Source organism: Etheostoma cragini, chromosome 6, assembly GCF_013103735.1.
Source record: "Etheostoma cragini isolate CJK2018 chromosome 6, CSU_Ecrag_1.0, whole genome shotgun sequence".
In the NCBI taxonomy this organism is placed as follows: Eukaryota; Metazoa; Chordata; class Actinopteri; order Perciformes; family Percidae; genus Etheostoma; species Etheostoma cragini.
The window spans coordinates 14,736,982-14,764,706 of record NC_048412.1 but is presented as its reverse complement, the minus strand read 5'-3'; the positions used below and the strand labels follow the sequence as shown (position 1 = coordinate 14,764,706).

Genomic DNA, 27,725 nt, shown 5'->3' with positions numbered 1-27,725 from the left:
TTTCATTATCAGATATGTTGACCTACAAAATGTTTAGATGTCCTTGATTTTAGTGAAAACACCAACATTGTATCAAGCGGATGGGCTAAGAGACTGATTAGGAGACTATAAATGGGACAAGCAGTGTGCTGACCACCTTTCAGAAGGTGGACACCAGCAAGAAGACACAAAATGGCAACAGGAATATCAGTGATTACTGTGGCAGCTGTGTTCCTCGTTGTGCTGCTGCTGATGCTACTGATTTGCATTTCGGGTCAGAGAGACAAATCTGTGCAGAAGGACCCCAAGAGAAGTAAGTCGACCGGCAAAACATGCTGTTTGTAATGAAAATAGTAATTATTAAATGGGACATTACGTGACATAATTGATGTCTATGAATAGTGTTCATCTCTCTAATTTACTTTTGTCTTTCTTAACTACTTCATCCAGCAGCTGAATCTGGACTGCTGCTGTATCTCTATCAGTTCCTTCCCTGCTCCTCCTCTCCTTCCCTCCCAGGTCCTCCCAGCTTCTTCCTCATAGGAAATATGATGGAGCTGACACACGATCATCTGCCAATTCACCTGACCGATCTGGCACAGCGGTACGGAAACATCTACCGCCTGAAATGTGGAAAAACAAGTAATCATCCCATTTCAGATTTATGGATTTTTATCATATCCCATGCTGACAAGCAGCTTTTCAAAAAAACATGTTTTGTAGACAATATAAAACTCTGTTGTTGTGTTTTCAGCCATGGTGGTACTTAGTAGTAGTGAATTCATCAGAGAAGCACTGGTGAAAAAATGGTCAGACTTTGCTGGAAGACCACTTTCATACACAGGTAAACAACACAAACTTCTTTTTGCAACAGTATGCGTAATTCTTGTATGTCTTGATGGCCTCTCCTGACTTGCCTCAGGTGATTTTGTGTCTGGGGGAGGGCACACTATCTCTCTGGGGGACTATAATGAGGAGTGGAAGGCACATCGTCGTCTCGTCCACAGTGCTTTGCAGCGTTGCTGCCAGAAATCATTGCATGATGTGATTGAGAGACATGCCCTGCATCTGAGAGAGGTACAGCACATAAGAGGAACAAACTGTACAAATGTTCGGGAAGTCCAAGAGTGGTCACACAAAAAGATAAAGCATGGTTCGTTCACCGTTTTAGGTTTTGATGGACTATCAAGGCCGTGCTGTAGATCTTTCGGAGGATTTCACAGTGGCCGCCAGTAATGTCATTACCACTTTGGCTTTTGGAAAAGAAGTGAGTATTCTTCCTCCCATTGCTCAGTTTGTACCTCCGAGTGCCAGAGATGGATTGCAAAATTTGCTTTTCATCAATAAACAACTGTGGTACACCAGAAGCCTGTACTATGAAGCAAGATGTGTTATTTGTTATCAAGGTAACTTCAGGTTCAACCCAGGGTTTAAATTGCTGTGGTTCTATATGTTGAACAGCTAACCTAGTCGGGAGCATTTTAAATTAGAGATTAAAGATTGAGCAGTGTAAAAGCACCGCCTATTGACCAATCAATACTCGATTAATGACGGGTTCACCGTTCTTAGAAGATCAGCTGAACCTCGGTCCGCTGACAGAGAGAGAGAGAGAGAGAGGTGCGTTCATAAAAGTTAAAACATTTGTGACCACCCCGTTAACATTCCTCGATGGGTAGCCTCTTTATGAAATATATATTATCTTATACAGAGGGAATTACGTATAGACTACTTTTTTTACGATCATAAAAGTACTAGTTATTTAAATGGAGTCTGGTGGGTTTGGCGATGCATCACCATGGTGATTTCACCCTTAAATTAATAAATATAAAAACACATTCAAATGTTGGCTGAGTGAGTTTAGCCTACGGGATAACGTATAGGTCGGATTATTGAGCCTTGTGTTGATGCGCACATTTGAATTATGTTTTCAAATGTTTTATTTGCTTTCAGATTGCCTCCCACTGCCAGGGTTGCAACTGAAATAGTTGGCTAAAGCAACGACAGTTTGTGGAAAGCAAAAGTGTAATTATGGTCAGGTCTTGTGCCTGACTATTGGGGAAGTGATATTGATTTACGCAGTACACTGTCGGCTTTTTGCCAACTTTCCTTCCTGTTTTAGGAGGCAGCAACTGTATTGCATTTTGCATGTAAAACCGTGTCTGTATTCCTTTTACTTATGTAGAATTATATTTTGCTTTTCGTATGTAAAATATGCAGTTCATGTAGATGTTTGCGACATGGTTGTGCTGTGCAAAGACCGTCTCTTCTATGTGAATTCCAGGACATGTTGATCTGGATGTGTAGTACAAGCCTCTGTGCTTGGTTGCTAGTTTATGCTGGGAACTGGGCAAGGTCACTGTTTATCTTTTTTGAAGCTTGCATTACATAAGTGCATTCATAATGTACTAATTTATTAATGGATAGTAGATTTCATTGAGTACATATGTTAAAGTATATATCTGTCTTTTCAAGTATGATAAGAGTTCTTTGGAGCTGCAGCAGTTGCACAGCTGTCTGAATGAGATTGTTGCTCTGTGGGGCTCCTCCTGGATTTCTGCTCTGGACCCCTTCCCACTGCTCAGAGTCAGTAAATATTCACTATCTTCACTATAGATCACAGGAAAGTCTAACATACGTCTTATGAAAGAGATTTTAAACAGTATCTCATTTCCTCTCTCAAAGAAATTACCCAATCCTGTATTTGCCCGTCTCCAGAAAGAGGTGGCCAAGAGAGATGAAATAATAAGAAAACACCTCAACAATTTCAAGGTTAGTGAAAAAAATGCCACAGAATAAAAGGTTAAAAAGCACAGATATGTACAAAAGAAAGAGGTCTAATTATGCTGAATTGCTCAGATCACAGGTAAAAAGAAACTAGGCTTGGTGTGAAATGTAAAAATCTCACAAGCTACGATCATAAAATTGTAATTGTTTTCTACCAAAGCCTAAAAACTAAAACAAAATTGCAACACTTTTGTTTTTGCTTCAATTTATCATGAGCTAAACTCAAAGATCTATTTTTATGTACACAATAGTCTTATTTCTCTCAAATATTGTTCACAAATCTGTCTATATCTGTGTTAGTGAGCACTTCTCCTTTGCCGAGATTATCCATCCACCTCACAGGTGTGGCATATCAAGATGTAATTTGTATGTAATTTTTCATAATTTCTGAATATAAGAAAAACAAATGTTATCACAAAAAAAAAATTGACAGCATGATTATTGCACAGATTTGCCTTAGGCTACTCTAAAATGTGCAGTTTTACTGTTTAGGTAGGGGTGTCCAAAAACCAGTCAGTATCTGGTGTTAGGGTTCATCCGTGAATAGAACACCTTTTCAAAGCGCCAGATGCCATCGAATGTGAGCATTTGCCCACTCAAGTCGGTTACGACAACAAACTGCAGTCAGGTTGAGAGAGAGAGAGAGAGAGAGAGAGAGAGAAAGAAGAATGAACCCTAACCATAACACCAGATACTGACTGGCTTTCCATTTTCTTTATGTATGCACCCAGATTGGGGGATAAATCCCAGATCTGTTATTTCCTACTATTTTGATTTTAATCAGCTGTTGCTTTGTTGTCTGTGCAGTCACAAGACACAAAACATGAGGATGCCATCACAGGATCTCTCCTCCAGGGCCTTGACAAACATCAGAACACAGACCATGGAGTGGTAAGTACTATACATAGAACAGTAGATGCCAAGGGAGATCAATTTGAAATGTGTCTGTCTAATTTTATTCAAGACTGGAACTGGTTTTGTAAATTGAGTATACTGTAAATAGTACTGGTGTACTAAATGAGATGTCTTCAGCTCCTGACAGACGTTCATGTTCACATGGCCATTGTGGACCTTCTCATCGGGGGAACTGAGACCACTGCAGCCTGGCTGAACTGGACTGTGGCCTTCCTCTTGCACAGACCAGAGGCAGGGGCCATCATTTTCATAAAACACTATACACTATACAACCTGACGTTTATCTCAGTATCTCAATTCTCCCATCCTTTAATCTTCAGGTGCAGACCAAAGTGTATGAGGAGCTGTCTACAGTACTAGAGGGACGATACCCCAAGTACAGTGACAGACATAAACTTCCTGTCCTGTGCTCTCTGATCAATGAGGTGCTCAGGCTCAGGCCGGTTGCCCCGTTGGCGGTGCCGCACAGGGCCATCAGAGACAGCAGGTCAGCTGAGTGACAACATGCAGCGATAACAAAAGAATGCAAAGGAGGAGATTAGTAGTGACCATTGAGAGATTTTACTACGTAATAATGTTTAATCCATGCTGGTTGTGCATAAGAAAATGCTTGATTCCTGCAACATATTACCTAAAAAGCACCAAATGTGTCTAAATTTCTTGATTTCATGTAGAAGCTGTGCATAATTGTTTATCTACACCCAGATCTGTAACAAAATACTATATAGTGGTTATATAAGTTAGGGCTATAAAATTAATCACATTTTCAAGTATGATTTTTGCTCCTAATGATTACAAAAACAGAGATTCAGGATGATTATTTTGCATATTACATTTTGCAGGTAAACTCTTATTTTATCATGTGTTCTGAATGCGAAAAAAAGTTCAAAATGGGAAGTTTGTTTGTTTAAATTAAACAATTTCAATATCTTTCCAAAAGTCAATGAATAATGTGTTAAATAACCATGATTTTGATATTGACTAAATTAATCGTAATAATTATTTTTTTTTCCATAAATCGAGCAGCCATATTATAAGTTAAATTGCTACAATAAAACAGTATTTTGGTTCTGTTGGGATCTAGTCAGCATGTAAGACCACTAGTATGGATGTACAAAAATAGTGTGTTGTTCTGCTTCAAACATTTAAAACAAGATATTATCTGCTAACAATTTGCATTATGATAAATGTATAACCCCTCACATGTTTAGTATTGCAGGTTACTCCATCCCTAAGAACACAGTCATCATTCCTAATCTTTTTGGAGCTCACCATGATCCTGCAGTTTGGACTGACGCGTACAGCTTCAAACCAGGTATTTCTCTACCAAATTCCTTTCACTTGGCTCAGCAGATCTCAAATAAAGTAGCTACTCCATCTCTCTTTCAGAGCGCTTTCTGGAAGGAGGAGGGGGCTCCACGCGTGCCCTGCTCCCTTTTGGAGGCGGGGCTCGGCTCTGCCTGGGGGAGTCTGTCGCCAAAATGGAGCTCTTTCTGTTCACTGCCTACTTGCTGAGAGATTTCAAGTTCATCTCTCCTCCTGAGAGCGAGGCCTCTCTGCCCGACCTGAGAGGAGTTGCTAGTGTTGTACTCAAGGTCAAGTCCTACACAGTTATAGCATGTCCAAGACTATAGTCTAATACCTGCACTGCGGAGGGCGCAGTGCTTACATGTTGAACTTTGAAGTATAAAAAATATATTTACAGAACCTTCATGTGTGTGTTTCTCGTCAATACTTCTATTTGGCTGTAGTATTGCATCTCCTGATTAAAATAGTCTGTTGAGTCTGAATTTTGTACAGTTATTTATTCGATCATCTCTAAATAAGATGTCTAAACTCAGGCCAGACCTATATGAGTTGGGTCATCTTTCTTGGATAAAAAGGCAAAGCAAACTGCATTTAAGATCCATGAAAATAATGAACCTCAACCTTCCCTGTGGATGGGGGGGGGGGGGGGGGGGGGGGGGGGGGGGGGGGGGGGGGGGGGGGGGGGGGGGGGGTGATCAATCAGGTGGGCAGATGGAAACCGGAAGTGAGTAGCCATCAGAAGGAAAGTTTAAACAAATAATCAGGTGCAGTTTATGTCAATCCAAACTTGGGATTTGTACAAATTACTGTACACTAAAACTGTTCAAATAGTTATTTTACAAGAAGAATATTTGTCATAAAGTCTGACAGCACCCCCCAGTGGACTTACACCGAACATGCAGGAAAAGGTTCAGCAGACCAAGTTATCACTCCTCATCTCTGGTTAGAGGCACTTCTTGTAGAGGTGTGGGCATGTACACCATTAACCATCTTATTATTGATAACAGTGATAACAGGTGTTACTAGAGGTTATTATCGTTTGCATATGTAACATAAATAATAATAAATGAAAAAAAATGGATTTTACACATGACCCATTCAATTGTACACAGTTTGTATAAAGTTGAAGTGTTCATGTGAGAAGGTGAAAACAGGCCTCACATGGCCTGGTGTTGAGTCACTAAATGTATTTTCCTGAACATGAACTTCTGCTTTTAGAGGACTTAGCAATAAGCAAGACAATCTGCGAGAAGACATCTGATAGAAGGATGGTTTTCTTTTCTTTGTTAAAACTCTGTCTTCTTTCTCTCACTCAGGCAGCAGCTGGACTTCAGTCATTTGGTAATTATTTTCTTGATAATTTCTCTTGTTGATCTGTTGTACATTTGTATTAGAATATGACTATAAACTCTAAACTCTATGGTCTTATTCACAAAATGTTGAGGTACTAAGTAGGCTACAAGATTCAAGTTTCTGCCATTAAAATAAATTAAACACTGCCTACAGTAAGATAATTAAAAGTAAAAAAATAAAACGAAATGAAGATACATTTTAACAAAATTGTAAAAATAAAGCATTAATAAACAGGGGTGGAAAGTAGGATAGACCAGGTACAGATAGTAGCCTACACTTTTTGCTTTTTCCATTACCACACCAAAACTAGGGACTGAAAAGACATGATTGTCATGTGGCATTGCTTTTACTTGCATACTAAAATATAAAAAAATAAATAACATCCATAGTTCATATTTGCCACAATTAGCTCATCAACACAAGAAGCTTTTTGTTCCAACTGTACAAGTACAGTTGAAACAGTTAGAGTTCATCTGTAATATATAATTATAATAGACTATTTAAATTATTAACATTGTACCAGCAACAATTCAACTCATGAACATCATATGCAAACAATAACCTAATTTAAACATAGTAAAAATAAATCTAATAAATAAAACACCATAGCCATTGATATTCTACTGCAGGTAATGTTCTCGCTGACCATCTCGAACTATTTTCTAGATTGTACAAAAACCTTGCATGACACATGACATGTGTCATGCAATGTGTCCGTTTTTAGAGCACATGTTTACGAAAATGTAAGTTAACTTTAACAGTCATGTAACAATGATAAGCTATTCAACATGTTTGGGAGATGGTGAAGTGAAAAACTGACCTTAGAAAACCAACCTTCGCCGATATCTTCGGACTGGAGAAGCGCATGTATTTTAAATTTCCCGCAATCAAAGATGCTACAACGCATGTCTGAAGCAAAGAACCACCGCTCAAGCTCGTTGCGCACACAAGTTATTTAAGGTGTTTTAACTGTAGGCCTTCCCCTGTGCTTACTGTACTTGGTCTGCTATTATACTCAAGTAAGAGTGTTGTTACTTAGGGTTAGGTAAGTTTTGCTTAAGTACGTGTAAAATGGTAAACGTAGCCTACTTAGAGAAAAGTAAAGAGTAGGCCCGTTAAAATGGACTCCAAGTATAGGCTACGTCACTGCGTTACAGTAAACGTAAGGGATAGCATGCTAGCCACACTCGGCATGCATCTGTTCACGCAATGTCGGAGTGTGTTTGATTAGTGTCACTCGCCGGGTGCTAATAACGCTGTTTTTGTAATCCTTTTAAGTCAATTTTGTAATGAAAATACATTGCACATAGCCTACGGCAGCATTTTACCGATACGATTTGAAATGTAGCCAAATACAAAGTGCTACACAAACAAGTAGCCTACAAGTAAAATTAGCCTAGCCTACTGATTATTAAGATGATTAAAAGTACGCCAGACTTTTGTTGTTGTTAAGATGAAATGCAATGTGTTACCTCCACCCCTGGTTATGCTCAGTTCAAGATGGACCAAGTGACCAATTTCCCTATTCCTAATTTTCTACCTTTAGCTTTTAGATCTGAGCTAACATTGCTCCGGCAAAATTGAATGAGTTTTGTTTTACAGAACAACCTCCTGACTTCTTTTTGTCTTCTACAACAGATAATTTGGTGACGTTTGCCATTCTAGGAGATACTATTACTTTGCCATGTGGCAAACCCTTTATTAAATCCTGCACTTCTGTTAACTGGAACATAGCTGACAAGGTTGGATTAGAGGTGGTGAAGGCTGGAAGGGTCACAGCTCCGTACGCCTTCAGGTTTGGCCTGCTTAAGGACTGCTCTCTGGAGATTAATAACCTGGTACTCGATGATGCACGCCTTTACTCTTGTCACAGTCAAGTGTTTAATTCAAGTGTTTCCCTTCAGATTCTTGAAGGTAAAGGATTTAAACCTATTTTTTCAATAATTTGAAGTCAGTATCACAATATTTACATGATTTTTGTTTACATTCAACAGTTACTGAGAGCTCAACTTCTGAAAATGGTATAATAGAGCTTCACTGTTACCTCAATACATATAGAGGACTTGTCTTCAACTGTAACAACAAAGGGATACATATCAAGTGGGGCACTGAAGATAATACACCATTGAATGGGAACAGATTTTACTATAAAAATGTCTCTGATTGCTTCTCTAAACTGTTCATCACTGAAAGACTGACAGACCATCACAGAAAATGGAAATGTCAGCTGACTCAGAATGACACGGTTAAAGCAACCATCACTTACACAACAACAATAAAAGGTACTAAACTTCATTTCAGCATACTCTAAATAAACATTGTGGTTCAAAATGTACAAAGCTTAACCAGTGCTCCCTTTCCCTCAGATGGTATAGAGGAAGTGTTTGCTGCAGTCGGTGAGTCAGTGACACTCTCTTGTAGCAACACTTCCTCTCTTGGTGTTGGTAACAGTGTGAAGTGGACTGTGGGTGAAAGGCCACTGACAGATGATATGTCATCTTATAATGGCCAAACAGAGGCAGTACATGTGAATAAGGACTCATCACTGTTCATTAGCAAAGTGACTGCTCTGCATGCCGGAGACTACCAGTGTTCAGATTCCACTGACCAGCAAAAACTGTTTAACAAAATCAGGCTGCATACCCTCGATGGTGAGTTTTAAAACGTGTTAAGTCCCAGGACCGAGCATAAGCTGGTCAATGGTTACATTGCGTAACTGCTATTAAATCATCTCCTATCATGTTTGTCTTTACAGTTACTTCAGAGCATGGGCCAGGAGGTGATAATCTCACTTTGACTTGTGTACTTATCTGCACTAAAGAATGTGGAAAAGACTTCAACTTAACATGGTCTGGAGGCAACCTCGATAGCAGGCCGAGCTATGACAAGAACACTCTCACAAACAGGCTCTCTTTCCCACTTTTATCAATGGCATCTGCTGAATTAACTTGCTTTGTGTATAGAGAGGGTGATGTGATGGCATCAAAGAAGTGGCGCACTATTAACCGTGAGCATACACTATGCTATCGTGGCATTTTCTCATAAATAGAAGCCCCACGTTTCTGAGTAAGCAGAGAGAAAATGATAATTATTTAATGTGTACAGCTCTGCAAACACCTGCGTGGGCAGCACTTCCTCTAGCCCTCCTGATATGTGTAACTGCTGGAGGACTCTACGTGTACATGAAGAGGAAGCACAACAAAGATGCAGGTACTGAATCTGGTTAAGGGTTAAGTCACACAACCTACAGTACCACAATTGTATGAATGTTTTGAGAGCCTTGATGAGAATTAAATAGCAACTGATGATGTTTTCCTACTTGATTGTTTGCAGGAAATGAACAGCCAAGTGTTGGAATGGTGAGAGACAAAACATAGTTATACTAAAATGTTTTTAGCTTTTTTCCAGCAGATGCAGTCAAATGTAATAACTCCAGTATTTATCTTCACAGACTCATGTTTACGGTGTCATTCAAGATGTAAATAATGAGGAACTACACCAACCTGCAACCACCAACAGTTTCTATGATTTATTGCAGGCTGTAAACTAGAAATAAATAAAAGTGTCTAGTATTTAAAGTGTCCTTGATTTCTACTTTCAACAAACTATAAACTATTTCCAAAACTGTTGACTCGTGTTTATGACTCTTTTGTCATGCTCATTCATCATAAGACAGATATTTATTAAAAGTGTATAAAAGATTTTATTAAAAAGGTCACATGGCAAACTTGTCTCCATGTCATTTAAAATAATAGAGATGATTGAGATATATATATATATATCTCAATCATCATATACACACATATCACATATCATATACACACACACACACACGTTAACATTTTTTAACACTTTCTTAAATGGATATGAGGATGAAGAGAGATTATTGTGAGAGTGGGTTAGTATACTGATAGTAGTGGGGTGGGTGATTGGGGTAATGGGTTGTTTGGTACAAAATGTTAAAAAATGTTTAGTATGTGTTTAAAATTATATTTTTTGTGTATATTCTTTATCTTGCTATACAAAAAATATAATACACACACAGGAACTATTTACAGTGGAACGACGGGTGGGAAAAAGAACAATCTTTGGATTCATCCTGCTCCTTTTCGGACAGATTGAACATATTATTTGTAACACTTCAAATACATTGTTTTGCTTTTTGGTGTGTTGTGTTTTTATATTTTATTTTGTTATTGGTTTGAAATAGAAATAAAAGATTTAAGATTGACAGTTTAAGTAAAAACGGGGGAAATGTGTTTGCACTGCTGTACACATATTCCATGTTGTCACTTACTCTTCTTCGCAAGACAAATACTTAAGAGGCGAGTAAATGTTACATGGATTACACGATGCATAAATATAAGCCGGCAATGCATATTAGACAGTAAAGACTTTAATGGAACATCTTCTTTGTCTTGAGCAGACTGAAAATGACTAATACCGGACTGCAATGAATGAGAGAAAATTGTTATTTGTCTATTTTTATATGATAAGAATTAAAGTAAGATGTTATTATAGTAGTAGTACTTACAAGTACACAGGTCTTCGTCAGTGATTTGTTGGTATATGCTGTTGACGTGAAGGGTTGTATGGTCTGTTGGAGTTAAACAGTTGTCAGTGAAGTGGTCAACAAAGCAGGAGAGGTCACAGTGACTGGGGTCAAGAAGGTAGTGAGAGAATAACATGATGCTCACCCTCTGAAGGAGTAAGACTCACAATCTGATATCTATCTACAGTGGTACCTGATCAACAGCAAGAAAACACAACACTGTGATAACACTTCACTACAAAGCATTGCTCATGAAGATTAATGAAATAACAGATCGAACCTGCTGGGTGCCTCTGGGTTTGCTGTGTGATTCTCGGGGTGTTGCATCTACGGTAAATGAACAGACCTATCAGTGCAGCCATTATGACAATCCCGATGACGACTGAAGCAACAACAACAGCAATAACGGCTCCATTGCGCCCCTCCTCACTGGTTCCCCAAATCATCTCCTCACTGGTCGTCGGTGCTGGGGAAGACACAGGAAACACCCCTTAGCAACTACAACACCACATTTAACAGGAAGATAACCGATGCAATTGAATTAAGATGTCAAATTTTTTTTTTGATTTTTTTGTTGCAATACCTGTATCCGTTGTGGTGACAACTTTTTCCACTTCATTGGGGAAATAGAAAAGGTACATAGGAGTTATGCATATTGTCATTTTTTGTCAGTGATGATTCCAAATAGTTTAAAATCTTACCTTGGACCCCAAGATAAATTTCAAAGCAGGGCAGAGTTTCTCCAAGCAGATATTTACATCTGTACCAATTATTGTCACTGTAGTCCACAGACTGGATCGCTAATGATGTCCCGTCAATTACAAGCCTTTCAGAGATGATAGACACAGGGTTGCCTCCTTTCACTATTGCCCAGGAGATATTTTGGGGTCCTTGTCCTGATGTTGCGTCCACTGGGCAGGTCAGGTTAACATTCGTGTTGGGTGCTGCTTTTACTGCTTGAAGGATTTTACACTCTGAAAGGAGGGAGATTTTTGTAATACATGAGAATTATGTTTGTAAAGATACAAGAATAAGTGGAATATAATACAAAATCTTACCTTTTACTTTTAAAGATATTTTTTGGACAGAAACACTGTCCCAGCCTTGCCAGATTTCACATATATACAGTCCCTCATCAGATTTTTGTGATTTTGTCAGATAAAGGGACATTTTTCCATTCCCATCAGCTTGCCATTTTATACGCTTAGCATTCTGCAAATTGTGTATTTTAGGCCTGGCAAGAATAACCTTCAACTGACTGGTATTTGTGTCTGACTTCATCAATTTGACTCTGTAGCAGCTCTTTGGATCCATGACAGACCCAAAGTACATAACATATTGTATCTTTTTTTCAACATACATTAAAACATTCAATGTCAGCACTGTTAAGCACATAGTTCAAGATTTCACAATAAATTGCGGTTGTATGGGCAAGGTGTATGGGCCACTTTTTGAAGTTTAATCATACTCACAGTTGGTATATACAAAATATGCTTTATGTATACTGACTATGAAAAAAAGAAAATACATTTAGAATCGGTTAAAGAATTGATTAAATGTGTGACTCACCTTTGCACTCTGATATGACTGCTAGCAGAACTATTAGCAAGAGAACTTGTGAATAAAAGTTTGCCATTTTTTGAGTATGTACCTGAGTAGAGTGACAACGTATCGTTTTCGTATGACCTTTTTGTCTCTACCTATTCTCAGTTCTCTAAGTCACAGAAGTCTCAACATGAAACTACCTCCTCAGTCAAACATTGGTTTTGGTTCTGTTTACCTAATAAAGTAAACAGTATTATTACTATCAATTATGTGGCCAACAGAGCCACCGTGTGGCAAGAACAAGACATGATGAAGTTAACAAATGGAACATGAGAGCACATGTTGCTGTCAAGTGATATGAGCACACATTTAAATGTGAGTGGGGGGGAATCAAAGAGCTGCACACCTCCCTTATTACAAACATCGAGGTGCCCTTGAGCAAGGCATTAAACCCCCAAATTCTCCAGTGGAGCTGTTTAGTAGCTGGCACTGGCCACCCTGACTGTGGCTGCACCGGGCGGCCTCTAGTTATGGCTGTAACTGTGTGACTGTTCATGGACCAGTAGTGAAAAAGAGAACATAACTCTTAAGTGAAAGTTTCCTGAATAAAAAGTAAAAAAAATTCATTCAATTCAATGTTTTCTTACATGCTTCATGAGCAGATAATTTCTGCAAAGTTCTGTTTCCGAACACAGTTCTCCTTCCTGCGTCACTCTAGCTACATCGCAATGTCAATGTATTTTTTAACTGGTGGCGATAGCCACGCTGGGCCATATGTGATTTAAGGGGTAGTACGTACAGTATATTAAGCACAAGTGTTACATACCACCAAATCTCTATGGAGTTGGTTTTAAAGACTAATGGTACACTATTAAACACAATAATACTTATTCAGTGTTAACCTATAGATCATTTTATCTATAACTGCACATGAATAATATAAAGAGATAGATAGAGCTTGAGATGCTTTACTTATCCAGCATTAAATTAGGGAATATCCCCTCTTTGGGAATAAAGGTGGAGTTTTAAATGTATGAATGTATTGGCAACACTTAGGGGGGGCAGAGGGGGGTCGAGGCTTAATGTTATCGAGGCACTGACCACCCTTGCCCCCAAAACCCCACCCCTAGAACCGCTGTTGACACTTGGTTAGAGCTCATACAATTGAGAACAGATCCTGCATGCAAACTTCTCTTATTGAGCAGTACAGCATTTTCCTACTTGTCAAATTCAGACTTTTTCACATCACAAGACTTCCTGTTCAATTCTGACCTTTTGCTAGAGCTCTAAATACTACAGAGGAACCTCCCTACTGCTGACTGAATTTTTTTAACTCCACTTCCTCTAGTGGCTCGATTAGAGAAATGGCATCGTAGCTTTTCACACTTTCGGTGTTCACAGGTTCTCAGCACTGTACACAGAAATGGACAACAATGCTCAAGGTTAGATCGCCTTATTTCTAATGAGTCTGTTTTTCATTTTACAATCTTGATACTGTCTTGTATAGAAAGACAATACTTTAATGTTGTATAATATTTCACAGGAGGTAAAGCTTATGGTCTTCTCAAGTCTCAACAGGAAGAACAACTGAACTCTACTAATGAGGTGAGTCCACATGTTTAGACGGAGACATTGAGTTACAATAGAGATAACTTGCTTTTGGAATCATGTTTTTACAACAGGGGCTGGACACATAAACATAACACCTGTTCAATATCAATGAGAATATGTGTCTATATCACTGCCCTAGGTTTTTCTCTCAGATCCCCAGTATGCAGAAGAGGAAGACCTAAGCTCAAAGCTTGAAATGTTTAAAAGTGAGTATTCAAGGGCTATTGATCAATTATCAATACATTGTTTAATTATTTAGTGAAAAGCATGGAATGAGATTAAATGTGCTTGTGTTACAGAGAAGTACATGGAGTTTGATCTTAACGACAAAGGAGAAATAGGTAAAATTGTGCTGGTCTTACCGCTCCCAAATGTTTTTAGCTACAGTTTGCAACTATCACGTTTCAGATTAAGATTCTCTTAACAAACTATAGATGTATGTATTTTTATAACTGATTTATTATCAATTTTATAGATTTAATGGGGTTAAAACGAATGCTGGAAAAACTTGGATTGGCCAAGACTCACTTAGAGCTGAAAAAGATGATGTCAGAGGTTGTTGGAGGGACATCGAAAGACACCATCAGCTACAACGAATTCCTGAACATGATGCTGGGAAAAAGAAATGCAATCCTAAAACTGTGAGTAAATACATTCAAAGAATGGGCAGAGACCCAAAGTTGGGTCACAGGAGTATTAGGGTTAAAAGAAGATTCAGTCCCTAAATTATTCAGATATAAATTGGTGAAGCTAGGCTACTATTGATGTTGATGGCCTTAAGCCTAAATCTAGCTGATAATACAAGTTTGGTACAAAAAACTGAACAAATTGTGTATCAATCTCAATCCAAATTAATTTAAAACCTGAAATAAAATGCAATGTTGGCTCAATTTGAAAAGGCCTCCTCTACCTCTGGAAAGGATATTGTGTCATGCCATAATGATTATTTAATGCAACATACTTTCTATGCTGTCTAAAGTTTACAACCATGTCTTGTTTAACAGCTGACATGTCATTTTCTTCATTTAAGGATCTTGATGTTTGAAGGCATGGGAAAGGAGCAGGAGGACAAAGATGCAGCACCACCTCCTCGCAAAACCTTTTCAGACCTGCCCTGAAGAAGCTCTCCATCCCAGCAGGAAATGATTGAAACATAACAATAACGCTTTAAAATCAATGTCAAAAGAGAAGAAAAACATCAAACTTGTGGTTTTTCTAAAATAAAAGAATCTAAATAAGATTTTAGTGTTTTCTACTTTGTCTGATGCAACCACATTACAGAATGTCCCTCAATTTAGCCAATTAAATGATTTGTTACTGCTTTAGTAGGCACCCATTTCGTCTCTATGATACTGCTTTAGCTGCGTCAACCTATGATGTATGACCATGACCTAATGATTTGGACTTCACATGGGAGCCATTATCATCTCAGACAAAAATACCATGATAATATTGCTATTAGAAATATAAGAATATTACTGTGGTTTATAAGGTGTGTAGACCAGAGGTGCCCAAATCATGTTATATTATGGGCCAAAATGTATCTGTACAAAAATAAATGTCACCCAAATGTGCTTCCATAAGTCAATCAAAATGTAGCCTGAACGCTTGTGCTTACTCTGCGGGATCCTATCCACAGAAAGTTAAAAGATGTCAAAATGGGGAACTTTATTGTGAAAACTGTGGTTGACCGGAAAACGGATGTGTCATCCAGGAAGCGAGGATAAACTAGCTAAGCTTGCAAATTTATGTGTTAACTGTATATAAAGAAGGGTGAGTAAAAGTGACTATCGTTTAGGAGACAATGCCTCTAACGCTATATACACATTGCTGTTACAACACTTAATTTACACACTATTTATCTGTACGTGTTAACGTTAACGTTCGCTAGCAAGCAAGCTAACATTAGCAGAAGGTTAGAGACGCAAACTAGCTAGGTAGGTAAATTGAAGATTTGCTATAACATCACATGTGTTCAAAGTCCCCGAGATAACAGGTTCAGTTTGTTGCACCGTTGGTGTAATACAATGTTTAATATGTGTCTGTAAAGTTTATATCTCAAGAATTAGAACAGCCAGTTATTAGCTGTTAGCCGCACAATGAGGATGTAGAATAATAAATATTAGTCCACTGTAACTCTGTTTTTGTTCGTCAGGAGGATGAGCAGCTCAGAGGAGGTGTCCTGGATATCCTGGTTTTGTGGACTCAGAGGGAATGAGTTCTTCTGTGAGGTTAGTCCAACAAATTTTAGATTGAAGCCATGGTTAAAATTCACCATTGCATCTAATCAATAAAGCTATCAAAACTCCACAGGCACACTGGTGTTGGTTTTGGTTCAGAAGAACCAATGTTTTATCTCAGCTGCTGAGATGAATATCAAATATTTTATAGCTGACATATTAAATACATGTACATGGACTTACACTGTCAGTGCAACACTACAGCTCACATTTGTATAGCCCTGAACACGTACCTGCAGATGGCAACTAAGTTACACACAAATAATATCTTTTTGGAGTTAATAGTTATGTGTGCCATTTTGTGTCAGGATGTGGTCTCACATTAAGACCTATATTAAAGTGGAGCATGAAACAACTATCAGTTGCGTGTCTGTCTGGATAACTGTCCGAAGTCTTTCTCGCGGTGCACTTGGACTAAAACATTGCTTAAGTTGTTGCCTTTGCTTTGTGATGAGGGATGCAAATTGAAATGCTTCAAATGTTGACTTCACATAGCAGAAAAAAGTATATGGGAATTGTGTGGTCTATAGACATCAATTTTTAACTGGATAGGTTCGCACCCACACAATAACATTCTTATTTTCACTCCTTCACTTTCTACATTGGCAGCATCTGAAGTAATCTTGTTAAGCTCTTGTATAACACACGTGTGTGTGTTGGGAGAGGTAAGGATTTTGATTGCGTAGCTATGTTGGGAGGGGAGGAAATAGGAAGGATCGACCCCATGATAGTTTTTATTGTAAATGCGTGTGACTGTAAAATTGCATAATCTGATTTTTTTTTTTTTTCACTTGCGTTGAATATTTATTATTTTCCTGACCTACCAAGGGACTATGGGTGGAAATAGCACTTGTAGTTCAACCTGGTACAATGCACATCTTTGTTTTTATACAATGCTAATGTGAATTTGTGCATTGTCCCTGTTTAACAAAATACATTAAAATAAATATCCTTATCAGTGGCCTGTAGCAATGTGCTGCGGCTTGCAATAGCCATTAACAGCCATCCATTGTGTCCAATTGTGTGTTACAGGTTGATGAGGATTACATACAGGACAAGTTTAACCTGACAGGTCTGAATGAGCAGGTGCCTCACTATCGCCAGGCTTTGGACATGATTCTTGACCTCGAGCCAGGTAAGAATATATTGGAAGTAGTGGTTTGTATTTTTGTTATTTCCACTCTTTATTTTAACCCCAACCGGCCCGTCAGACACTGCCTACCAAGAGCCTGGGTCTCACCGAGGTTTCTGCCTAAAAGGAAGTTTTTCCTCGCCACTGTCGCACTGTTGCTTGCTCTGGAGGAGACTACTAGAACTGTTGGGTCCTTGTAAATTCTGGAGTGTGGTCTATCTGTAAAGTGTCTTGACATAACTCTTGTTATGAATTGATACTATAAATAAAATTGAATTGAATTGAATTGGTTCCCGTGTGAAAACAAAGCAGAGTCAACACTATTAACTGTCTAAATCACTTTTCTCATTCTCTTTTGACAGATGAGGAACTTGAAGACAACCCCAATCAGAGTGACTTGATAGAGCAGGCAGCAGAGATGCTCTACGGGCTCATACATGCGCGTTACATCCTCACAAACCGAGGCATTGCACAGATGGTAGGCTATTACATAATAGTTTCACATTCTTACATGCCCGTGACTTACATCAGATTTCTAAATGTGTTGTTCTCCATAGTTGGAAAAATATCAACAAGGAGATTTTGGCTATTGCCCCAGAGTCTATTGTGAGAATCAACCAATGCTTCCTATTGGTAAGTCTTAACTGTTTCTCACCTGACCGTTAAACAAATTCTCCATTACACAAATGCCAATGCCGCACTTTTTGTCAGTGACTAAAGAATGAAGATGTACTCACCTCTCTCTCTCGTCTGATGTAGGTTTGTCAGACATCCCTGGAGAAGCAATGGTGAAGCTGTATTGCCCAAAGTGTATGGATGTTTACACCCCTAAATCCTCCAGACATCACCACACAGATGGAGCCTATTTTGGGACAGGGTTCCCCCACATGCTGTTCATGGTGCACCCAGAGTATCGGCCAAAGCGACCAGCCAACCAGTTTGTGCCAAGGTGTGTTTGATCTGACACCGATGCTATTTATTGTTAGCACTAACTTTTACTAGCAACAATTCTTTTTATTAGTAGGTTTTAATTGATTGGCAACCAAAAGACCAGATGATTGTCATGATTTAATTTAAATCAATCATTTTTATACAGTTTGTGTGGGTATCTGTATTGAAACTTGGGTAACAAAACTGCTATTAAAAGATTTAATACAATACTCAGCCCTTGACCTCAAAAGTAAAAAGGAATTTCCTTCAGTCCAGGAAGTGATTGTTTAATGTTTTGTTTTTTCCAGGCTATATGGTTTCAAAATTCACCCAATGGCTTATCAACTCCAACTTCAAGCTGCTTCAAGTTTCAAGAGCCCAGTCAAGACAATTCGCTAGAACACCGCTTTGATGAACACAGTGGACTTAAAGACTTTGTTGTTTACCATTTGTTTAAAAGGAATAGATTATATATTCCCATTGAATGCCTGTACAGTTTACCACCCTCACCTCTGTGTTTAGACACTTTCAGACCTTTTCTCTCATTTAGTGAAACACTGTTACAGTTGAGCTGATCGGTTTGTTTTCCGTATTAAAACACGTAATTATTCCCAAATGGTCATTCTGCTAATACAGTCTTAACTTTAATTGAGTTCAGTGCATCTTTTCACATTCAAGGTGTGTTTCTCTGAAGCTTTACTCCGTGATGATGAAGGCTACAGAGGGCTTTGTGGCTTAATCGCAAGTGATTGAATGGAACAGAAAATCTTGTGACCAGCCCAACACATTTGCCTTAACAGCAATACAGTCAGTCACTAACAGTAAATTAATCAGTTAACATTAAATAACATCAAATCATTAACTTGTGCTGCTGAATGGATTTTGTGATTTTATTCAGCTAAAAGATTTTATTTGAAAACAGCAATATGTGTAAATTTGATTAGGTGCTATATTTCCAAGAAACAATCAATACCAAATTAAAGGTAGAACTTATCTTGAGAAAATTGACCTATGCTTGATTTAAATTCTATTATTACACTGTTGCATTTTTAAATCATTGGTTATATATGTACTTAATTGTTTAGGCAACTGTAATAATATGTTCCTGATAAACCTGCATGTGTAGTGTCATGTTTATTACAATCTTCTCAAGTTTGGTGTTGATCGACCATGCAGCAACATCTACTGTAGAGCAGTTGAATGGCAATCATTTATTTTTTACCAAGATCTTTGATCTTTTTAAAAATTGTAAGCTACACAGACAAGACAGCCTAATAAAATGCAAAATAATACATTGTTTTATTTTTTAATTAAAAGACAGGGATAAATCACAAAGCAACAATATTTTCCATTGTCTAAAAACTATTTTCTTCATGTGAAATTCTACATTTTTCTTCCAGGAGAGGTATCTGTTGTTGTCCATGTAGCTATAATACCAACAGCTTTTCTAACAGACATGCCATCTAAAAAGGGGATCATATTTTAAGCATTTTCTCTTCTATGGAAAAGCACAGGACACCGCAAGTGAGAGAGCAATCTACTGCTATGTGGTAAAAAGGCGTTACAAACTTTGATGGTTGATAATTAATGCAATATTTAACATTGTGACATCTCTAGTGGAAGCCTGGAAACCAGATTATGTTTAAACATAGTACATCAAATCGCACAAGATTTACAATACAAATAAATTACTCTAGTAGAACATGTAAAAAAGACAACTTGTGCGCCTATGAGAGAAAAGCCACACATACTGGGACAGCTGCCTTCAGCTCTTACATGTGTGGTTAACGTGACAGACAAGCTTTGTTTTTATTGACTTCACCCTCTAAAGTAGGGATGGATAGTGTATGCATTTATGGACATTCCTCATACAATCATAGGGAGGTCTGTCGTAGTCTTACAAAGAATATCAAACCTGAGATGCACAGATCAAAGCTTGTGAAACTTTCTTATCTACTAAGAATTTTTATGGCAGTAATGACATCAACGCTACTGAACAAAAAGGGCTGAGAGAAGCACTCCGGTGTCAAATGGAAATTGTGACAGGTTTGATAAACTTGTTGGACTACAAGACCAAATGAATAAGAATGATTCCGGGTGTCAGGCAAGACAGGTAAGCAAATCTTAAGTAGAGAACTCAAAATTCAGTAAATAGCACAAACGTAACCTATAATTTAAACAGCAGATGGATGAATAACTTAAAAACCTCAAATTTGTACAAATACTATAAAAGCATTAAGTCTATAAAATAGAGGAATATTTCAAAATAGATCCTTTTTTAATTCAAACTTTACAATAACGTGTAGGCTACTGGTTCTTGGCCGGTTAGGGAAGAAAGTATTTTTAAGTTTTGTTTTTGTACCTGAGCAGTGAACGAAGCCAAACAACAAATTTGAGCACAGCATATCTTTGTTCACATATTGATGCGAGGTATGTCATTTAATAAAAAAAAAAAAGAATGTCTCTCCTGAATTAAATAGACAAGTAAACAACAAAAAACGAATTCCCTTGAATTTAGACTTAGCGTTCCCCTAAGCGGCACCAAGGGAATAAATGCTGATAATGGTGTCTAAGCTAGAATGGAAACAGTGCATGTGTAGAAAGTCAACAATGTAAAAACCACTAGGAAAATAAAAGCATTTAAAACATAACTGACACCAATCAACTGAAAATGTATTTTTTTCTATTACCAATAAAAGTTAATAAAAGCTTTTATTATCATCTGGATGAGAAGAGTATTTCATCAACCTCAAGCACTGTGCAGCCCTCTCTACCGACAACTGAGAAAGAAATCAACCAGGATCTGCTAAGATTTGTCTACTAAGTTATCTGTAATGGAGCAGATTCATGAAATGTGTCTTTTTGGATATGTGTGCGCAGATTGAGCTGGTCAGTGTGTGTCGGACGTGGAGAGTCAAAGGAATAAATGCAGGTGGTGATTCAGTTACAATGCTGACGCTCCGCTGTCTTTCTCCTGCAAGACAGAGGATATGTGTACTTGTATTAGTCTTCATATTAATTAGTGAAGATGAAGTTCTCCTAATCTTTATTATTTGAGGGTGGTATCAATCTTCTCATCTAACTCTCAGCAATAACGCTCATACTGGCAATTTCCAAAATGTCAAACTAGCTCTTAAATATTCTGTCCATTACTGTTCTGTGTCATGGGCAGAAGGTTTATACCTTAGCTTGGTCGACATCAGAGTCTGCAGTGATGATGATTCTTTTCTCCATGCGAGTCTCCGAAGAGCCACCTTTTACCAACTGTTGGAGGGAAGAAAAAATATTTTATTGAGAGAAAAACCAGATCGACTAAAATCAACACAGAGCAAGGATGTACAGCTTACCTTTGAAATGTGAGTTGTAGTGGTGGTGACCGTGGTGCCACTGGTAGTCTCAGAGGTAACAACAGTCTTGGAGCTGGACACAGTTGTGTCATCATTGTCCTCGTCTGTCCCATCTACGGCCACCTGAAAAAAAAAAAAAAAGACTAAAACATGTAGACTGAGTTATCATTTTTAGATAACGTGAGCTTCAGCTGCTGTTCATTCTGGAGCTCCCTGGCCTGGTCTTCCCAGACCTGCTTGCTCTATAGGGCTGATATCTTCTTCATGCAACAGATTGCCTTCTAGCTGACACAGATCTGGGCTGAGCAGGTGCTAGAGCCCCTACCTTTGAAGACTCATAGATGATGCTCTTGGTCGGGACGATAGGGACCTCTGTGGTGGAGATGCCACTGGGTAAGGAGTTGGCGACAGCTGCGATGGTGACTGTCTGGGTCTGCACCAGAGGGGGCTGTGGATCGGAGCATAGCCCCATGAGTGGCTGTTTAAGCAGACACTTTGCACCTCACAGCCACCAATTTGTTTCATACCATGCATTCCCTTCTAACCCTTTGCCTTGTTTGGAATGATTTTCCACACAACAGCCCCTTCTTCTCACCAAATTTGTTTATGAACTTTATGGAAAAAACAGAATCACTGTGTTACTTCCCTTCCCACCACCAAATTGCAACAAAGAAAACAAGAGGACGGTAAACCGGAAAGATGATGAAAGTAAAGCCCATGTGCAAAACACAACATTTTGTTGTGGAAAAGAATGTGCTAATGTTACAGCAACCCATCACCAGAGCTGAGAACACACCATTGTGCAACACCTCTGCAGCAACCAGATGACCATCCTTCACACGGCACTTAACCGTTACAGATTCACGTTTTGATTTGCAATGGTGCTGCAAAGGAGTGAGCAAGTGTGTCAGCCTCGAAATGATACAGAGGCCAAGCAGAGGCGGAATCAGTGTCAACCTGAGGGGGTCAGGAGGCTACCTGGAAGCAGCGTACGACCTGTGGACTGTAGCCCCTGAAATGGGAAGCAGGGGAAAATCCAGCTATCTTTCCAGAGCACTCCGACACTTCGGTACCCGATCCTTCTTCCTCCTGCGTCCCATCTAAAGCTTTAGAGCATGGGTTGAGGGAGGGAGGCAGCTGCGCCATCTCCACCTCTAGGATGGGCACCAAGGAGGTCTCAAAAACGACAACCTTTTCCTGATAACATGACTCCTCCTCAACTGGAGCAATGTGGGCTTCAACACCATCAGACACACTCTTGTGGCTTACAGTACGCCTTGGTATGCCTGAAAAGCCCGAATTGCTGCTGGTTTCCTCACGTGCAGAATTTGTCTCTGAACCATTGCAAAAGAAGCTAATGCTCTAAAAAAAAAAGACACAACACAGTCACTATGTAATCATGGGTAGGTGAAGTATTTCCTAATGACATGGTATGAATAGTAAGTCATATTGTATAGATTAAAATGCATGCATGTTACATTTACAACTATGCATATAGTATGTACAGTATCTGTTTTATGAGGTACAACAGCTCTGTAGGAAGATGATAATGATTTTGGCTTATATTAGAATTTATATGACAAAATCAACACAGTTTTAACGCCACAGCTTAACAAAACATTACTCATATATCCCTTCATGATCAAAATGACTTCCACTGATTTCCACATGACGCATGCTACAATGTGTCACCAAATAAGATGGATTCTGAATACAGGTATTGCTCCGTATTGTTTATTTCATACATGAATAGGATTTAGTTTGCGTCAGAATAAAATGGATTTTTTTTGCTTGAATATTCTTTCCAAAGGGTGGGACTGCAAAAATGGCATGGCGCGTACACTAGTTTTGATAGACAGTCATCCACGACCAACATATAATTTCCTTTACAGAAAAATCGCAAGCTTAAGTAACAGATTCAAAGAAGAAACAATCATATGAACGGTCTTTTATTCTTTGGTCAAAGTTGATTGTCAAAAAGTCATGCAACAAGTAATCTCTTGCAGTTGCTACATACTGCATCGCCAAAAACTAGTGAAGGAGAAAGAGTTTTAATAAGTATTACAATTAAGCTGCCTCAAGGTCTCCTATCACAGGAAATACTTAACTGTGACAAAGAATATTAAGTTTCTCAGTAACAAGACTGCTGTTTTCTGGTGCTTACTTAACGTGGGTTTAGGAAAAAAAGTTTATAATTCCATAAACCAAATCACAGTGATCAGTTTAGACAACATCCTTAGACAACCGACAATAGAAATCTACTTCAAACGTGTATAAAAGCAGGCTCAAATCGATATGGTCAGACATTATAAGCCTCCAAATAAAAGTCAGTTGTTGGGTAATATTGGTTGATTTAAAGTCCAAAAGACAACACAGAAAATGCAAAAGAGTAGTGCCTTGATTGTCATTTCCAGTCCTAATCAACTTTGGAGAACAGGATTGGTTCTGGCTGTAGAAACCAGGTCAATTGTTCTGCAGTGGGAAACAGAAGAAATGAATGTCTTGTCCCACATAGGCCAGAACAAAGGGAAGCTTCTCCAGTAGAGCAGAGGATGAGAGATGAAGAATGCTACGGATGATGTTGAAGAGAAGGCGAAGGAGGAGTGGAGGAGAAGAGAAAGCTAGAGGTTGATGGGTGGATGGGTTAGGTGCGGTCTCCGCAGGTCACACTCGCACCTGTGTGGGATTTCCGCAGGGTCGAGACGGCCCCTCAGCTGCGTTTGGAGTAGAAGTCTAGCAGGGGGCCGCGTGGGAGGCGGATGACAAACTGAAGGTGGAGGAGGAGGGCAGAGAGAGGAAGGAATTTTGAAATGACCAAAAAAGCCAGAATTGCGCAGTAACCGCTGATTGAAATTATGAAAATGTGATTTTGGTAGTAACTTTTGTTATCCAGAGCATGGAAATGTTACTTGCACATGCAATTTTTTCTTTTATTATTCCACGTCCAACAATTTTTTTTTTTTTTTTGAAAAGACAGAAAGTCATCCACATTTGTAGAATCTTATTTAAAAAAATATTGTTATACATTTCTGAGATGGAGCAATCTCAGTAACCTAAGGCCAATTGAGTCAGTACAGCTGGAATGATCTTGGGCCTTTAGCTTGAGGATGTTAAATTGGCGCAGATACCCAGTTAACTGTGTGAGTGGTAAATAGATTTGATTTGTCTGGAGGTTGCTGCATAGCAACAACGCAGTGAAAAATTCATACCATTCATCTGAGCTGAAAGTAACGGGTCAGAAAGTAACAGGAGTGATTCTGCAGTTGCATGACAAATGTCAACATTAATATCAATGTGTCCTTTTCTCACAGTGGGGCCCCTTAGTCTATTTTTGATACACGACTGAAGGTTAAGTAGAATGACAAAATGGCTTGTTAAACTGAGCATACACAGTGTGTGTCCACTCTACTAGGCAGATAACATTTGACCAGTGTCATATTGTTGACTGCTTACATCAAACATGGTGTATGTTTGTTCTGATTCATCTCCTCACTGCAGACTTTAAGCTGTCAGCTTTGCTTTGGTTTCAGTGCAACTCTAATGCATCCTGACAACTTGATGTACTCAGAGGCATTTATGTCCAAGATAAAAAATGCTTTGTGTTTATGCGTTGTGTTATGCTGACGTGGAGTTTATGTCTCACCAAAAGGCATGAAACATGAACCTCAGTAGAACTACACTTGTTCATTCATATGACAGCAGCTCAAACCGAATGTGAATCTGTTTCTAGTTTGCTGAATAGCTTTCATGTAATCTTTTTAACGTCATTATAACTATTAATACCAGTAATGACACAATTGTATTAGTTTTATAAAGTTTACAAAGAATCCCGCACACTGACCATTATGCAAGCAATTATTTATTTAGAAAATACAACGTCTTGGTCTTAGACCTTCATCAGGTGATGAAGGTCTAAGACTGAAATGTTGTATTACCGAAACGTTTTATTTTCTAAATAAATAATTCCTTGCGTAATTGTCAGTATGTGGTATTCTTTCTAAACTCCTAATCTGCTACTTTTGGTCACAACCTACGCACCTGCCCGACAGAAGAGGAATGCAAAAAGCTGTCCTATGTTGTAATAAGATTTATAAAGGAATTCTGTGATAGTTAAAGTATTCTCTACAATAGGGAGAGTGGTGCAAAAATGATTTATACAACTGTGAATGAGGCCTTGTCTCTTCATGGAAAAAAAACAACAACCGTAGCTTGGAAAGAGCATCAGCCAAAAGAAAATGTAAAAGCAGCGTGAAAAGAAAGCGTGCAAAGCAAAAAGTATTTAAAGATCATCTAAAGAAAGAAAGCTCATCAATGCAATAAGGACAGATGAAGGGGGGGAGGGGGGTGGGTCCCCCAATTCTGCTCAGTGTCAGCAGAACGTGCAAAACTTCAACTGGGAGTCATGCAGTAAATCTTTCAACGTCAGTTCCGTCAGTCATGCAATACAAACATGTCAGAGTTCAGAGGCATCCGATGCAGATACGATGAACCAAAGTGAGTTCTCAGAGAGTGGACAACCTGTCCCAAAGATGCCTCACCCACATCAGTCTTTTGAGTGATAGACGAGAAGTACAGACCCTATTCATCAAGTCAAACATGCATGTGCTGCATACCACATGCTATCTCTTTGAATAGGTCCGTACATGCACACACACAATCAAATACACTCAGACTGTCAACTGGAAGAGCCTGATCCCGTCTTCTACCAGTTGCTTTCATTTGAATAAATTCATAATTGACAAAGAACCCAATCAAATGTAGCAATTCAATGCTCAAATTACACAAACATTTAGAAATGACTTAAACACAAGAAGTTGGCAAGAATTTCAGGTTCTTCTGTTCCATTTCAAATACATGTGCACTGCTCACACCAGTGCAATCATCTTTGAAAATGCAGAGCCATGAAAAACAAAAGTGAGGACGCATGTATAAACACAGATTTAACCTAGTCAGTTCAGGAATTCTTGGTATTCATGATGATTTTCTTATTCAATTTAAAAGGAAACTGTCTGCTTTATTGCGCAAATTCCTGAACTGGCAGACTTAGTCTGTAGGCTAAATCAACTAAAAAAGGATTTGGTGGCGAGGGGTTCCCGTGGGAGACTTACCCCGTCTGCACTGGGCAGGGGCTGACCATTAATACCCAGGGTACGGAACGGGGAGTGCGTGGACAGGCGCTTGTCCCACTCACTGGGCCTGGTCTCTGGGGCGGCTTCCATGAAGTTCCTCTTCAGCTCACTGATGCTGGCATGGTGCCGGAGCAGGTCCTCCTGAGGCTTATCAAACTCCTATATGGAGGAAGTCAAGAGGGGAAATAAAGTGTGGAGAGCGGGAGGGGGAGGGAAAGAGGACACCAGGAATTTGGAGAACGGAAACAACAAAATGGAGATAAAGTACGAAGTGAAGATAAAAAGTTGGATGGGGAGGGAAAGGGAAGATAAAAGGATGTGTTTGTAGTTGGGAGAAATTAACAAACAGAAGAGAATAAAAAAAAAAAGTCAGATTACGTTGCTTTCAACTGTTCTTGCACAATTTGTGTTCAGTTATTGCTGATTAAGAAAACAAGCAGAAGCAGGGTTTAATTGTGGATTCTAATGGGACATAAATTAGAAAAGACAACCGTACTTTGTGGATTCTAGATAGATTATTACGACTCCTCTTCAAAATCGAAAATCAAGTCTGGCAGCTTATTCAGGAGACCAGACCTTGGTTTATAAAAACGTAAGAATCAGAGGAGTCGTCGACGTGATTTTTCAAAGTTGATTATTATTTGGATTTTGGATGGGAAGGAGCTCTAAACTACACAGCACAGCATCGAGGGTTCTATTTCATTGCATCAGGCTTGCAGTGAAACACGTTGTGAAAACAAGCTGCAAATCAAAGAGCAGGAGAGCAGATGGTGGCAGACATGGAACAAGTTGTTAGTATGAACGGGAACCTGTTCATTTAACACAAATGAACCAAACAATGGCAGCAGCACTCATTTGGCAACATTTAGCATCAAGTTGATCTTTACTGAGATCTGCAAG

At 38.8% G+C, this 27,725-nt stretch overlaps 6 protein-coding genes and 1 long non-coding RNA gene across 40 annotated transcripts in view; 5 read left to right on the top strand and 2 right to left on the bottom strand.

The window, feature by feature from the left end:
* The first annotated feature begins 122 nt into the window (after positions 1-122).
* LOC117945986 (steroid 21-hydroxylase) lies at positions 123-5,354 on the top strand. Of its 3 annotated transcripts, none has more exons than XM_034873739.1 (12): positions 123-304; positions 430-621; positions 734-823; positions 902-1,056; positions 1,151-1,246; positions 2,452-2,562; positions 2,662-2,748; positions 3,571-3,654; positions 3,796-3,909; positions 3,999-4,165; positions 4,890-4,993; positions 5,068-5,354. In XM_034873739.1, the coding sequence occupies exons 1-12, from the start codon at positions 172-174 to the stop codon at positions 5,310-5,312; spliced, it is 1,578 nt and encodes a 525-aa protein (XP_034729630.1). In that variant the 5' UTR covers positions 123-171; the 3' UTR covers positions 5,313-5,354. The 3 variants fall into 3 exon arrangements, with proteins under 3 accessions (XP_034729630.1, XP_034729632.1, XP_034729631.1); XM_034873741.1 differs by having other exon boundaries at positions 128-292; positions 433-621; XM_034873740.1 differs by having other exon boundaries at positions 129-292.
* Positions 5,355-6,184: 830 nt separating this feature from the next.
* LOC117946764 lies at positions 6,185-9,913 on the top strand. Its single transcript, XM_034875128.1, has 8 exons — positions 6,185-6,327; positions 7,978-8,253; positions 8,334-8,621; positions 8,706-8,990; positions 9,095-9,346; positions 9,445-9,549; positions 9,673-9,698; positions 9,791-9,913. Exons 1-8 carry the CDS (start codon positions 6,255-6,257, stop codon positions 9,887-9,889), a joined length of 1,404 nt encoding a protein of 467 aa, XP_034731019.1. The 5' UTR covers positions 6,185-6,254; the 3' UTR covers positions 9,890-9,913.
* Positions 9,914-10,450: 537 nt separating this feature from the next.
* Positions 10,451-12,205, bottom strand: LOC117946382. The gene is made up of 7 exons (XM_034874466.1): positions 11,950-12,205; positions 11,593-11,865; positions 11,475-11,504; positions 11,172-11,357; positions 11,037-11,084; positions 10,874-10,936; positions 10,451-10,787 (listed from the first exon to the last, which is right to left on the bottom strand). The coding sequence occupies exons 1-7, from the start codon at positions 12,203-12,205 to the stop codon at positions 10,777-10,779; spliced, it is 867 nt and encodes a 288-aa protein (XP_034730357.1). The 3' UTR covers positions 10,451-10,776.
* Positions 12,206-13,727: 1,522 nt separating this feature from the next.
* Positions 13,728-15,267, top strand: LOC117946805 (allograft inflammatory factor 1-like). The gene is made up of 6 exons (XM_034875190.1): positions 13,728-13,878; positions 13,980-14,041; positions 14,187-14,253; positions 14,347-14,388; positions 14,523-14,688; positions 15,078-15,267. Exons 1-6 carry the CDS (start codon positions 13,860-13,862, stop codon positions 15,163-15,165), a joined length of 444 nt encoding a protein of 147 aa, XP_034731081.1. The 5' UTR covers positions 13,728-13,859; the 3' UTR covers positions 15,166-15,267.
* A 369-nt stretch (positions 15,268-15,636) lies between these two features.
* On the top strand, positions 15,637-19,346 carry LOC117946872 (casein kinase II subunit beta). Its single transcript, XM_034875335.1, has 7 exons — positions 15,637-15,820; positions 16,203-16,278; positions 17,320-17,422; positions 17,782-17,897; positions 17,977-18,052; positions 18,179-18,368; positions 18,658-19,346. Exons 2-7 carry the CDS (start codon positions 16,207-16,209, stop codon positions 18,746-18,748), a joined length of 648 nt encoding a protein of 215 aa, XP_034731226.1. The 5' UTR covers positions 15,637-15,820; positions 16,203-16,206; the 3' UTR covers positions 18,749-19,346.
* A 305-nt stretch (positions 19,347-19,651) lies between these two features.
* LOC117946871 (protein 4.1-like) overlaps positions 19,652-27,725 on the bottom strand; it is a 34,864-nt gene continuing 26,790 nt past the window's right edge. For 17 of the 32 annotated variants that reach the window (XM_034875320.1, XM_034875306.1, XM_034875302.1 and 14 more), the window contains 6 exons: positions 26,805-26,984; positions 22,675-23,058; positions 22,022-22,144; positions 21,694-21,819; positions 21,533-21,610; positions 19,652-21,323 (listed from right to left, as the gene is read on the bottom strand). In XM_034875320.1, the coding sequence (XP_034731211.1) occupies positions 21,294-21,323; positions 21,533-21,610; positions 21,694-21,819; positions 22,022-22,144; positions 22,675-23,058; positions 26,805-26,984 (921 nt within the window). In that variant the 3' untranslated portion in view covers positions 19,652-21,293. Of the gene's footprint in view, positions 21,324-21,532; positions 21,614-21,693; positions 21,820-22,021; positions 22,145-22,674; positions 23,059-23,462; positions 24,464-26,804; positions 26,985-27,725 lie in introns of those variants that run through there. The other 15 variants (XM_034875321.1, XM_034875324.1, XM_034875325.1 and 12 more) reach the window with 6 other exon arrangements.
* LOC117946873 lies at positions 25,422-25,884 on the top strand. Its single transcript, XR_004657115.1, has 2 exons — positions 25,422-25,495; positions 25,783-25,884. It is a non-coding gene; the product is annotated as an uncharacterized LOC117946873 (long non-coding RNA).

What these genes read in the sequence shown, in the direction of transcription:
- LOC117945986 (XM_034873739.1), top strand. Translation starts at nt 172, where the DNA reads ATGGCAACAGGAATATCAGTGATTACTGTGGCAGCTGTGTTCCTCGTT. An exon ending in ATGCCCTGCATCTGAGAGAG is followed by an intron (nt 1,057 to 1,150) that starts GTACAGCACATA and finishes TCACCGTTTTAG; the next exon opens with GTTTTGATGGACTATCAAGG. An exon ending in AGAACACAGACCATGGAGTG is followed by an intron (nt 3,655 to 3,795) that starts GTAAGTACTATA and finishes AGATGTCTTCAG; the next exon opens with CTCCTGACAGACGTTCATGT.
- LOC117946764 (XM_034875128.1), top strand. Translation starts at nt 6,255, where the DNA reads ATGGTTTTCTTTTCTTTGTTAAAACTCTGTCTTCTTTCTCTCACTCAG. An exon ending in CAGGCTGCATACCCTCGATG is followed by an intron (nt 8,991 to 9,094) that starts GTGAGTTTTAAA and finishes TTGTCTTTACAG; the next exon opens with TTACTTCAGAGCATGGGCCA. An exon ending in AACAGCCAAGTGTTGGAATG is followed by an intron (nt 9,699 to 9,790) that starts GTGAGAGACAAA and finishes TTATCTTCACAG; the next exon opens with ACTCATGTTTACGGTGTCAT.
- LOC117946382 (XM_034874466.1), bottom strand. Translation starts at nt 12,205, where the DNA reads ATGGATCCAAAGAGCTGCTACAGAGTCAAATTGATGAAGTCAGACACA. An exon ending in AACCCAGAGGCACCCAGCAG is followed by an intron (nt 11,085 to 11,171) that starts GTTCGATCTGTT and finishes GCTGTTGATCAG; the next exon opens with GTACCACTGTAGATAGATAT. An exon ending in GAGTCTTACTCCTTCAGAGG is followed by an intron (nt 10,937 to 11,036) that starts GTGAGCATCATG and finishes TAACTCCAACAG; the next exon opens with ACCATACAACCCTTCACGTC.
- LOC117946805 (XM_034875190.1), top strand. An exon ending in AAAGCTTGAAATGTTTAAAA is followed by an intron (nt 14,254 to 14,346) that starts GTGAGTATTCAA and finishes CTTGTGTTACAG; the next exon opens with AGAAGTACATGGAGTTTGAT. An exon ending in AGAAATGCAATCCTAAAACT is followed by an intron (nt 14,689 to 15,077) that starts GTGAGTAAATAC and finishes TCTTCATTTAAG; the next exon opens with GATCTTGATGTTTGAAGGCA.
- LOC117946872 (XM_034875335.1), top strand. Translation starts at nt 16,207, where the DNA reads ATGAGCAGCTCAGAGGAGGTGTCCTGGATATCCTGGTTTTGTGGACTC. An exon ending in ACCGAGGCATTGCACAGATG is followed by an intron (nt 17,898 to 17,976) that starts GTAGGCTATTAC and finishes TGTTCTCCATAG; the next exon opens with TTGGAAAAATATCAACAAGG. An exon ending in TCAACCAATGCTTCCTATTG is followed by an intron (nt 18,053 to 18,178) that starts GTAAGTCTTAAC and finishes CGTCTGATGTAG; the next exon opens with GTTTGTCAGACATCCCTGGA.